At 36.8% G+C, this 13,582-nt stretch overlaps 2 protein-coding genes across 2 annotated transcripts; one reads left to right on the plus strand and one right to left on the minus strand.

Annotated features, from left to right (window-relative positions):
• The first annotated feature begins 284 nt into the window (after positions 1 to 284).
• Positions 285 to 5,885, plus strand: LOC140805851 (VAMP-like protein YKT61). Its single transcript, XM_073162188.1, has 6 exons — positions 285 to 705; positions 4,753 to 4,850; positions 4,931 to 5,035; positions 5,168 to 5,233; positions 5,495 to 5,581; positions 5,763 to 5,885. The coding sequence occupies exons 1-6, from the start codon at positions 510 to 512 to the stop codon at positions 5,811 to 5,813; spliced, it is 603 nt and encodes a 200-aa protein (XP_073018289.1). The 5' UTR covers positions 285 to 509; the 3' UTR covers positions 5,814 to 5,885.
• A 48-nt stretch (positions 5,886 to 5,933) lies between these two features.
• LOC140805849 (UDP-glycosyltransferase 89B2-like) lies at positions 5,934 to 7,540 on the minus strand. Its single transcript, XM_073162187.1, is given in 5 exon segments — positions 5,934 to 6,511; positions 6,513 to 6,587; positions 6,589 to 6,651; positions 6,653 to 6,790; positions 6,792 to 7,540. Coding segments are annotated over 5 exon segments (1,407 nt in total). The 5' UTR covers positions 7,422 to 7,540; the 3' UTR covers positions 5,934 to 6,010.
• Positions 7,541 to 13,582: the final 6,042 nt, after the last annotated feature.

Here is a 13,582-nt window from a genome sequence, read left to right on the forward strand (position 1 = left end):
TGATATTAATTATTAATTAATAGGCTAAATATGAAATTACCACGTATGTTACTTGATAATAAAATAAATGTAATTATATCGGTCCACATTTAGAAAACTTTTCTATTATCTATAATTTTATAGATAGATAGATAAGTATGTTTATTAAAGATTGGAAAGATATTATAATTTATGGATTATATTAATGTTAAAAATGATGTTTGATAGAGAAAGTCATTAAAATAGAAATATGTACAAATAACGTGGTATTATTATAAAATACATATAATATAATTTTAGAGAACAAGTAAATCAAACCAAAAGAGAAGAATCACGAATTCCAAACATTACCGACATTTGATCCATTTACCAAATTCAGCGTCTCACGCGGACTCTTGATTTCCACTTTTCTTATTACATCCTTGGATGGAGGGAGAATCATCCCTTTTCTGGAATTTCACGAACTAATCGAAAAACGAAGGAAGAAGCAAGTTGACGGCGAGAGGTGGGTTAGCGGCAATTCGAAGAGAATGGTGAAGATCACGGCTTTGATGGTACTCAAATGCGACCCGGCGGGTTCGGACCCAGTGATCCTGGCAAACGCGTCGGATCTAAGCAGTTTCGGTTTTTTTCAACGACCCAGCGTTAGGGAGTTCGTCGTTTTCGTGGGTCGGACCGTGGCGAAACGGACCCCTCCCGGACAACGCCAGTCTGTACAACATGAAGGTTCGATCTTTTGATGGAAACCTGTTGTTTCTTCGATGCATACTTTATTTGTTCGCTGTTTTTGTATTTTGTTTGTTTTGAGTTGATGATTTTAAAGGGAATTGTGCTAGGTTTTGGATGAAGTGGCATAAAATTGCAATTCATTTAAGACCTATGATGAGATCCTCTTGAAATGGGCGAGTCGGGTAAGGAGCTCCAATCGGATCAAATCAACAATTTTTAATATTTTGGGAATTTTGAGCGAAGACAATGACTTGAACAACACCTGCAAACAATGAAAAGAACTCGTGAATGGGCGTCGGAGGGGTTTCCGACGTAGCCACTCCGATGATAAAGTCAGCAGGTTGTATGATGATGAACTTCGAACAATATCTGAGGAAAAATACGTAGAATGCTTAAAGTTCAAAGGTTTTTTTTCTTCAGGATCATTTAATGACATTAATACCTGCTATTTATAGGAGAGGAATTGGTAGTTACCTCGATTCCCGCGTCACCTACTAAGTCGGTCTACCATACTAGCTTCTGATGACTTCTCGGACACTCCAAACCCAAGTTGCTCTGGCGGATTAGATTGGCTGTAATGATTACACTCGAGTGTGGCTCATTTATCGAGGTAGCGCTATTCTCGAGGTTGCCCAAGTGGGTATCCAACCGAGAACATTCCCTGGACAGGTGAGAAGCACCCGGCCAACTCTATGAGGACCCGGGCTACTGGTAAAAGACTGCGGATGAAGCCATCACACCCGGGAAGGGAAAACTTACCCGGGCATTCACAAAACTACCCGGTACCCTGGTTTGTACACATGAGTTTCAGATGAACAAACCCATATCTTTATAGGGGTATCACCACCCATCCCTAAAATAGTCGGGCTAGAGCTTGACTCGCTGTCCCGATTCAATCTTTCCTGCTCTCTTCCGGATTGCAAGTGTGAATAAATACCGAGTGAGGGAACTTTCTAAGCGTTTTGCATCTCATACCCCCGACTCCTCAAAATCTGATAATTACTATTCTCGAGAGAATCGATCGAACACATCATTACGTATACATTAACGAGGATTTTACTGAAAATTACTCGTTTTCCAAGGTAATGATGAGTCTGTTCCCTCGATAACCGCACACGTCTCTTCACTTGTACGCACGATTTCCTAGGCGTCATATGATCGTCCGATTAGATTTGAATCGAGGGCGGAGATTAATTCTCTTCCCTATAAATAATGACCTTGCTTATTCTTCCGTCTCATCAGTGCAATGGCAGGTTCAAGCAATTCGAAAGTTCCGGATATGGTTGAAGAGCTCATGGCATCTGCAATAGAGAGAAGGAAAACGACTATGGAGGACGAAGTCTTTCACAAAATACTTCACTTCTGGGAAAAATTATACAAGCTGGAATCCTCTCAGTATGTAGAGGGGGTTCCTTCTCCTGAGAACGTGGCTCTTATGCGGAAATATCGCCGACGCCTCGGTGTTGCGGAGTACGTGGACATCTTTACTCACCATGGTGTCTACGCACTAATGCTACAAAGGGAGCTGAAGATCCTGGAGGATATATCCGGGTCAGATAGCTTTGGCAAGACCGCTACCGGGAATCTCAGTGGCTGGTTGCACAAATGGAAGATTTTTGTTGAAAAGGAACATCTTCGTGTACTCTCTGCTCACTTCTTTTAATTAATAAAATATCTTTTTCGCTTTGTTATTGCATGTATTTGGTAGAACGTCAAAACCAAATTAACAATAAGTAAATAACGAAGATTAACATGGCTAATACTCCTCAGACTTAAAAACCAAATGCTTGAGTTTTTGAAATCCCGCCCTATCACTCAATATGCCCGAGTCCCGAATTTGTAGTCCGGGAAAAGGAATAAGCCAGGACCAAGAATCCTCCGGTCTGCTGACGTGGTGTCATAATGATATGAGATTTATTAAATTCCCGCCAAACGAAAACGTTCTGTATTCCGAGGTACATCAGATTTGATGTTTTGATAACCGTCAGACCCTTTCGTCTGCCCAGCGCAATTTACGAGGGGCGTCCTGATCGTCCACTTGTCCAGATTCGATGGTTTCGATCAACTTTTGACTTTGAATAATAAAGGAGACGCTTCGACTGGCTGAGGCTCTTGGACTTCCTTGCTTGCCTATAAATAAGAGGATACAGATGCAAAATGAACCTTAATCCAAAATGTCGAGCTCAAGTGGTTCCAGTGCCTGCAGCAGTACACATGTCCTGGTGACTCCGGAAATGCGTCCTCATGTGGAGGAGCTAAAGAGAAGAATTGAACAACGCATATGGGCGAAGGTCATGGCCGTGCGGGACAAGGTTTATGACATGGACTATACCTACCGCAATCGTCTCGCCCCTACTCGAGTACAAAGAACAAGAGCAAGGAAGTATATCCGAGAGTTTGCAGTAAATCGGGTAACAGATCTGGTTGGTGACGAGGTTCTGCTGCACATGATGTTGTGGAAAGAATGGCGTGCTTTGGACAAGATAATGAAGGATGAATCCTTTGTCAACCTCCGTATTCACGAGTTAACTAATTGGATAACGGAGTGGCAGGATTCTTTATCTGATATAATGGATCCCATAACTCTTCGTCGTTATCGTATGTAATGGAAGTTTTATTGATTTTTCCTGCCTCGTTATTCTGTTGCAAACAAATCCTGTACAAATTAATGCGAACTGAAATAACAGACGTACCATAAATTAGGATAACCCAATCTTTAAGACTGAAATTACACTCGTGACATATTTGGTGAAAATATGGTCCCCGGATCTGGTATCTCCTGCACTTAGAACATACTCCCGAGCTAGTTAAATCTTTGAATTTGTAACAACATACCGGGGTATCGAACTAACCGGTCCCAGAAATCACCATCCCGGGTCTTTAGGCTTCCCGAGCTACGAAACAAACCCACCGAGGTATTCAAAACCTCCCGGCCTATCCACACAACATCATAATGACACGTGTTACTCTATTCCAACGGTCAGTAACGTTTCGTATTCCGAGGAACAGTAGGCCTGACACTTTAATGATTGCGCGTGTCCCTTCACGTACTATCCGATTCCCGAGGGTTATCTCGACCACCCGTTTAGATGCAAATCAACGGTAGAGATCAAGCCCCTCCCTTTATAAATAGTGGTATACTCATTTGCCAAAATCACTATTGAATTCAAACCCAAGTTGCTCTGGCGGATTAGATTGGCTGTAATGATTACACTCGAGTGTGGCTCATTTATCGAGGTAGCGCTATTCTCGAGGTTGCCCAAGTGGGTATCCAACCGAGAACATTCCCTGGACAGGTGAGAAGCACCCGGCAAATCTATGAGGACCCGGGCTACTGGTAAAGGACTGCGGATGAAGCCATCACACCCGGGAAGTGAAAACTTACCCGGGCATTCACAAAACTACCCGGTACCCTGGTTTGTACACATGGGTTTCAGATGAACAAACCCATATCCTTATAGGGGTATCAACCTATCTTGTATAGTTGTATGACGATTCTCTCTCCAAAAGATGATTTGGTATTAGTGTGTCCTGAAAAGTTGGTCATAGACATTAATGGAATACACTTCAATTCATGGGTGAATTTGAGCGAGCTGAAATAGTAAAGTAATCGTGTTTGAGGAAGAAGCTATGATCATCATTCCCTTTGCACAATCTTTTGAGCACTAGCCATGGCTTGATTTCTTCGAAATTGCGTATTTCATCCAAAACGTTTGGGAACTATTGCTTATTCAGGATGCAAGTTTTTATTTTTTGAGCGGCTAAATAGTTTGGGTAGAAAAATGAGGCAGAGCCTTCATAGGTTATTATCATGTTTTGGTTTCCGTCTCTATGTGCTATATTGAATGTTCAAGTTTATCTCTGCGATTTTTTCGGAAGAATCTGACAATGTTATTCTTGTGGCTGTTTGAATTGAGTTTTGTGTGGAACCCATGCCCTGATCCAGGGACTTGACAATTTCCCTTCGTTGTTAAAATGCTTACTTTATCTCTTGAAGTTTATCAACTAAATTTGACAATGTCATTTGATTCAACTGGAAATCAGAATACATGGTTCATGCTTACAATAGGAATGGCTTGATCTCATTGGGTTTTATGGACGATCACTATCCAGTCCGGAGTGCATTTTCATTACTCAACCAGGTAATAGTCTTTTGGAATTCATTGAGAGTTATTTTTCTATTGACTAGTCTCAAATTAGGAAGGTTATGATTATTTTTCAGGTATTGGATGAATACATAAAAAACTTTAGTGATTCATGGAAAACTGTTCAAGCCGATAGTACTCAACCATGGCCTTATTTGACCGAGGCAGTAACCAAATTTCAGGTATTGAAGTCTCTCAGAGGCATTAACCTCAATGCTTTCAAAAATTTAACATTGAGAATTTACCCAAACGAGTGCTCACAAATATCAAATATGTGCCTGTTCATTTGTGTTAATTAGCTTAAACTGTAACAGGACCCTGCTGAGGCCGACAAGTTGTTGAGAATTCAGCGTGAATTGGATGAAACCAAAATTATTCTTGTGAGTGTTCTCATCCAATTTTAGCACCGGTGGCACCTATTTAGATGTTTCCCAATTTCGGCATTTGTTCATATACAAGCAGATGTTAGTTCTCAAAGTTTGCATCTTTTATTTAGAAAGTTGAAAATAATTGCCCTGCTTATTAAGATCATTGCAGCATGTCAGCTATTTAAGTGATCAGTAATTGCATGAAATCAGTGTGTTCTTTTTCTTTATTAAACCGTAATTTGTTATATAATCTATATTTTGTTTTCATCTCAGCACAAGACTATTGACAGTGTCCTTGCACGAGGTGAAAAGCTAGATAGTTTGGTGGAGAAAAGTTCCGATCTAAGTGCAGCCTCTCAGGTTCAGAAACTTAGTCTTGCTTCTTTCCCTGTTTTTGAACACATTCTTAGAGTTTACATATGATGTTAACACTTCAATTTCGATCTGCACCAGTGGATAAATTAAATGCTCTTTTTTAGTTTTTATACTCCCGAAATTTTTCTATCTTATAATACGTCTTTTTCCGGATTTCTTCAAACAGATGTTCTATAAGCAGGCTAAAAAGACCAATCAATGTTGTACCATCTTGTAAGTTGCTTTCACATAATATCACGGGGTTGATTGCTTCGGTTCTCTTGTATCTTGATATTTTACATTTGAGAAACCTGGTAAAGGTCTTTGTAGTATACCTCCTGTGACCGCTTCTTGAGTCTGGTTTAATTTATTTATAGCATTATTTGATATTATAAAGGTTCGTTTTCAAAATCAAATACATTAATGTGCACACTCTTATTTAGATAGGTGGCCAACAAAATCGTCCAAATTCTTGAATGAACTCCCCCCTTCTTTGATTGCATCGGTGGCAGCCTTGCTCAATTCCATGGCACGAACCCTTTTCTCCATCCACCTTTCATATGTAGTTGAGGCCAAAATCCGTGCTAAATCATCCGAACCCAGCACGGTTTCATCCCCCTCACATACCCTAATTGCTACATTTAACTGATCCACAAGCAAAGTAGCATTAGAAAATTGGTCGGCCCCCATAGGCCATGCCAACATTGGAACTCCAGCCATGATGCTCTCGAGGATTGAATTCCATCCACAATGAGTCAGAAACGCTGCCACAGCTTTATGTTTCAGTATCTTCACTTGCGGCGCCCACCCTTGGATCACAAGTCCCCGACCGGCTACTCGGTCCTCAAACCCAGGTGGTATCATGCCGTGGTCTCCTTGATTTGCATGCCCCTTCGTTGGGCCCTTCACAGCTAAAATAAATCTTACCTCACATTTTCTCCAACCCTAGGGATAGTTCCTCCATCTGCTTATTGCTCAATACAGCCTGGCTCCCGAAACACACGTACACCACCTGTATGATCATCGCACTTGTCCAGCCACGAGTTTATCTCCGTGGCCGACACCGAACTCGGTGCGACCTCTCTCCGCAGGTCCAACTTCATCGGAGGGCAAAAGTGGCCCGACCGAAAATACCCTATCGTGGCCCAAATCTCTAGCATGATGATCCAAATAAACACTTTCCAATTCAATAAACGTGTTGAACACCATCCCAGTGACTAGCCAGATTTGCCCTAAACGAATCTTTAATGAACTCCGAATCTGGGTCTCCCTCGACATAGCTTCTATAAATGGGTGACAGCTGCCACCAGGGATAAACTGGGGAATTGGGGATTTTGGTGAACTCCACCAAATCGTCGACGTTTTTCCTCTTAGGCATTTCACGCCATAAAGAGTGAACCACAGACATACCAAAAGCGCCAGAGGGGGAGAAACAAAACCTGGCTATATCCAGCTCACGGGCGAGGTTGTTGGTCCACCCTAAGAACATGTCGGAAACGATAGCCACCGGCGGCGAGGCGTGGTTGCGGAACCATTCGAGTAGAGGATCGTAGAGTTGACCCAAAGCACACAGCATAGTGCGGAAGCCTCCGGCAGGGAGATCGACGGTGTTTTCTACGCCGGGTGGGATTTGGGGGTGGAGAGGAAAAGGGAGAACAAGTGAGGTGATGGAGGTGGGGTGGGTGGAGAGGAGTGGAGTGAGCTGGTGGAGGTTCTTAGGAGTGACGAGTATTGTTATGGTGAGGCCGCGGATGGCGAGGTGGTGGGCGAAGTCTAGGAGGGGTATCATGTGCCCCTGCGCAGGATAAGGGAACACCAGGATGTGTACACCACCGGTTTCAGACATTGATGCTTTTGTTTGTCCGAAGATAGATAGGAGCTATATAAAATGATGAACGGGCCCCACATGCACTTCACCATTCCACTTTCCCCATTTGAAAATTTTAACAATACACAGCTTGAAATATAATAATAATTGATTATTACCTAACTAAAGGAAGATATTATTATTACTAAAATAATACTAATTCAAATTTTGATTTAGCCGCTAGTTATAGATGAATCGGACAGAATGAAGTCAATCTTTATTATTGTAAATTTGGTCAATCTAAAGAAATACATATATACAAATATATATATATATATATATATATATATATATATATATATATATAGTTTTGATGTTTTGTACACTTACCGTACACACCCATGTGAGTACTGATGATGTGTCATCCACTTATTGGATGCGTAATTTTTTCTATATTTCATCACATCCAATAGGTGAGTGACATCCCGTACACACCCATGTGAGCACTGATGATGTGTCATCCACTTATTGGATGTGCAATTTTTTCTATATTTCATCACATCCAATAGGTGAGTGACATCCCATCGGTGCTCACATGAGAGTGCATAGTAGGCATGCAGTATATCAAAATTTTATATATATATATATATATATATATATATATATATATATATATATATATATATATATACACACACACGTTTGGTTGTACTTTGGAATAATTTTGATTATAGTTTTAATCGACAGTTACTTTTTGGATATCAGAAAATAGAGATGCGATGTAATGAAGAGAATCACATGTATTATTATGTAACCTACACGTTCAATGTATCTCACTCCTTTGTAATTAATTAGTAAGTGAGACGTACGTTGTACGTGTGATACGACGTGAGAAGATGAAATTTGTAAGGAGTTGGTGGAGATTAGATATTTATGTTGATTTATTTGGGAAAGCTAAAGATTTATTTTCCATTGAAGTTTGAATGAAGGAAAACATGGTGTCCATTCTAAATTCTCAACATTTAAAAAAAAAACCATTATTAATTCTTCTATTATAATCATCCATTTTATTGTATCTTGAATCTCGATGTTCTCTTTTTTGGAAGATGCTTTTCTTTGATTCTCTTTCCATGGTTTTGTCGTTTTCTTTGCACTTGTTCTTCTCTTATCAATAGTTTGAATTTCTTTGATGCTCCAAGTTTTTTGTTCCTTATAATTTCTGACGTTTCTATTTAGTTATTCTGGTTTCTTGAAACCATCCCTGATTATTGTTAGTGTCGCATTCTTGTATGAGACATATTTGTATGATTTGAAAAGAAATTTGTGATATTCTTTGCTTGGATGATAAAGTATGTTCATTTGCTCTAGAGTACTTGGTTGTTACAATGTAAAATTTGTAATCATTAGAAATACTATAGGATATATATAAAAATATTGGAATGAATATTTTAAATTACCTCAGTATTGTATGTCGATGTATTTCTCAACATAACAACCAATAAATGTAACTGAAACCTATTCGAACAATGTCACACTGGTCGTTTCATTTTGATTTTGTACTACGATTAAATAATTTATCCTCGTCAAATTCCTAAAATATTTTTTTAAAAGAACTCAAATGTATCAATCAAAACATGCCAAACCATCAACATATAAAAAGATGTAAAATGTATCAAATAAACAATGTTTTACTCCTGACTCATAAACATATAGTGAAGAAAATCGTGAGGTCCTTGGGTTATTGTGCGCACTCCCAGCTCTGTTTACTCAGTCTTCGGTACCTCCAATCTCCACATCATCATGATCACCTCCATCATTCACACCTAATGAGTCTAAAGATTCAACACACATGAACCGTTATAACAAGTACATATACGTAACATCCAAGAGTGAAAAGTAGTGTAATTAAAATTCATTTTATGATCTTAAAAGCATGAACTTAGATATAACATGTCGAAGCATAAACGTATCCAGAAAATATCTCATAATATCAACATATACGTGTTCATTTTCTTTTATTGAATTCAGTTCATTAGTTGTGACTTTCTTATAAACTTTAGTTGGTGGATCCATCTATGTATAACCGCAGTACCCGACGGTAGGGACATCAGCGACAGCTTTACCCATCCACTGAGCCTTGGCCTTATATGTCCGTGTTCATGTTCGTGTTAGTCATAACCAACTCATCTCCTTCAAAACATGTCATCGTATTTATCATTTATAAAAATCATGCATATTCGTACATCTTCTTAAAACCAAACATGCAACGTATTTTTCGTATTCTCATAAAAATTCATATTCATATTAACATGTAAATTTTTTAATATGCAATTTCATCTATCAGGTTGCTGCCAGGACAGCTAAGTAAAAGCAGACCATTTTGCCTTAGAAACCCTAATTGACCATTTTACCTTTGGACATCAAAATTTCGACCGAAGCCAACCAAACTTATTATAACACCTCAAAACATATTTATAATCATTTCCTAGATATTAACTCGAGCTCATGCAAGAACTTCTATAATACGTTTTAAAACTTGGACTGAGTTTCCGGTTTTAATCAGAATTAACATGAAACTCAACCAAACTTTTCCCAACTTAAACCATGGCTTGAGACTACATGAACAGCCCTCAAACCACTTATTTCAGACCACATTAGACCCTCGAATATGACCGAACAACTGCTGGAAAATCCTACACTTTGCAACCTTCAAACCCTAGTGCACCTAACTCTTGAATTTCGACCTTAGACGCGAAACCGATGCTTCCCGACCATGGCTAACCCTTCTGGGACCATGACCAGACCCACGTGTACCTGACTGACCCAACCTAAACCATGCCTGCAGCCCTTGCGACCGGGATCACTCAAACTCGCCCAAAACGTGACCTAACTTGTCCTCGAGCTTCGACCCAAGCCTAGCCCTTCTACCAGCGGAACTTGGACCGTTCCCAGCCCTGACACAGACCCAACACGACCTGAACCAGCGCTTGGAATGAGCCATGCACGGCTGCCTTCCCCCATTCACCCGACCTAGCCATTCAAACCCTAACACCAAGAAAACACCATCGGCCCTTACCCTTCCTTGGTTTCGATCTGATATAGCCCTTAGACATGTTCGAAACCTACTGTAAAATGACTCCTAAACCTCAAAGATCCGGCATCCCTTCGACCATGCAAGAAAAACGTGAGTTGAATGAAGAAAAAAGGAAGTGTTTCCATGAAATTTCGATCCACGTGCACATATCATAGTAAGTATGATGTTTTTCATACGTGAACGCACAAATAGACATATATTGATGTGAATGACGAAAAAAATGAGGTATAGGGCATGTCTTTCCGTTTTTACGCTCGAAAACCTTGATACAAATGCGTAGAACAGACACAAGGGGATGGTGAGGAGTTTCTTTGAAAAAGCTTGAGAGAACGAAAATATGCTGCTGAAGGTTGTGGAGGGGACAGCCGAAATGCTTAGGGTTTGGGAAGGTGGGTTATTTATAATATTTAGTGTTAATGGGTCTTTAAATAAAAATAATGAGGTTGAGTAGGATTTTAAGCCCATTATGCAATAAATTAGTCTCATTAAGTCTCAACACACTTCCGTAAAATATTTTGTTCAGATACGTTTTTGAAAATATTGGCAGAACCTTCAAAAAGTCATTGGATTTGCTAAAAATTACATATTGGTTTTAGAATATGACTCAATGAGTAGAAATACCCTCCAAAAGCTTATTTTTGAAAACCTCAGATATATACATCATATATTAAATAATTAAAAATAATTATTTAATAAAAACATTTTTTCTTAACTATCATCGGTCTCTGTTCCTCGTTCGAGTATGAAATACTGCTGAAAGCCTCAATAAATGAAATCTTATCGAACAATGAAATAAAACACATATTAATGTCATGATCATGCATTTAATGCATAACAAATAGTTAAACATATATTTTTAGCAATATTCTATATTTGCATGCAGTCAGGTTACGTCGTCCGCATTTCTAGATCTTATATACAAAATAATTAAATATCTTTCATTAAGAATCTATAGTTTAGCATAGTTGAGTACCTTATGACGAATTTTACATTAATCTTTACACAATTTTTGCAATTAAATCCACCAGTTGTTTTGGTAACATCTTTGTAACCGTTACCACAACCACGATGACCATTTAATTATAATTTCTTTGATACTTGATTTGATATAATAATACTTGTTCTATATGTAATATTATAAGATCGTGAACACGTCGTATTATTTTAAAGTCGTATAGAAACATATAGTTAATTTTAATTATCGACAGCTGCTTTTGTAGCAAATTGAAATATGTGAAACTTAACCTCATCTTTACTTGTTGCAAAATTTTCTTTTCATTCTTCAATTGTCGTAAACTTAGTTGTCTATGTGTAACAAACTTGTTAGAAATACATATCACAATGAGACAATTCAATTATATGAATGATGTAGCGTGATATCAAAATCATGCGTACTAATATAGATAATTATATATTGAAGTTTTTTTTGAAAGAAGTAATTTTTGTCTTATTTTAACGATGTAAAAAATATAATTATTATGCATCTTTTATTCATAAATTTTAAATTTTTTACGACTTTTGGTTTAAAAAAAATTATTTTTAAACAAAATGTTTTATAACATTATGGAATTATATTAATATTTTATATAATTAATTATTTTTCATTTAATTAACTTTAAAATCTCGACAAATAAATTATAAATTTTTACTCTATATATTTAAAAAATAAAATTATTTTTGAGTTACTTATAAAAAATAACATTAACCGTAATATTATTAACTATTTTAACATAAATAATTATTTTATGAATATTATTTCACATTTCATTTGAATATTGCAAAAAAATATAATTATTCCATAATTATTAGATCAAAATGTCTTCAAGTTGGTAGTAATAAATCCTAACTACATGATTGGTCTACATCATTGACCTAACAGCTAATTACACTTCTAAGATCTTTTTGAATCTGAATGTCATTCCGAACCCAAATTTTTTGGAGCATACCCCAAAATTTTTTCCGAACCCAAATTTTTTGGAGCATACCCCAAATTTTTTTGGAATATATATATATATATATATATATATATATATATATATATATATATATATATATATATATCCTTTTCAAATTTTTCATTTTTGACTGATTATTTATTTAATAATTTTTTTATTTTAATATCATAGAAAATTTTGAATTCTAGAATTGATTTAGTGATTTCTAATTTATGATTTATACAAATTAATGTAATATTCAATAATAATGAAAGATGATCCAAAAAAATGTCGCTTAATTCTTAATAATTGAACATCCTCGCAACAACCATGATTTTTAATTTCTTTTTAACATTTTCAATTAATAAGTAAGTTCTGCTATTTTTATACAAAATTATATCCATACAGTGCTAAATAATATTCTTTTCACATGTATATTTTCAATTCAAAAACAAAGTTATATATTAATCAATTGGTGTATTTTAAAAGATTTACAAACATGCATACAAACCCACATATATACACATGTAAGGATTAAATAATTAACTTTTAAATAAGTAAATTTATTTATTAATATAAATATTGAAACATTATTTCAAACTGAATATGCTATATGTCAATTAATTATTAGTTCAAAGAAATTAATAAAAAATAATATATTATAATTACGTACAAAATTTATAAAATCTTATAAAATTTTTTACAAAAGTTTATAAAATCTTGTAAAAAATTTACATGAATCCACATAAATTTATTTATAAATCCGATAGATTCTGTAAAAGTCAATAAAAATCTATCAAATTCATAAAAATATATCATTTAAAAAAATCATCAAAACTCTGGATTGAAAACACCTTTGAATACGAAGTGTGAAATATATCAAAAAAAAAAAAAAAAAAAGATTATTTTATAGAGAAGTATATGATTGGATTATTGAAGAGGTTGACAGTCCCTTCAAATCCGTTCTCTCCTGTAGCGACGCACTGTAATCTCCAAATGAGAGCCATTCATCAAGAGAAACGAATGCCCTCCCTCCATCCAAGAATACTGAGCAGACACATCTCCCTATCCAAGGGGCCGTATAAGTCAAAACGATACCCCATCCAACCAATCCGCCATTGACAACAATTCCTTCTACTTATCAACTTCCATACAAGACCAAAGTCGGCGTC

This window comes from Primulina eburnea, chromosome 11 (assembly GCF_022965805.1).
Source record: "Primulina eburnea isolate SZY01 chromosome 11, ASM2296580v1, whole genome shotgun sequence".
Classification (NCBI taxonomy): Eukaryota; Viridiplantae; Streptophyta; class Magnoliopsida; order Lamiales; family Gesneriaceae; genus Primulina; species Primulina eburnea.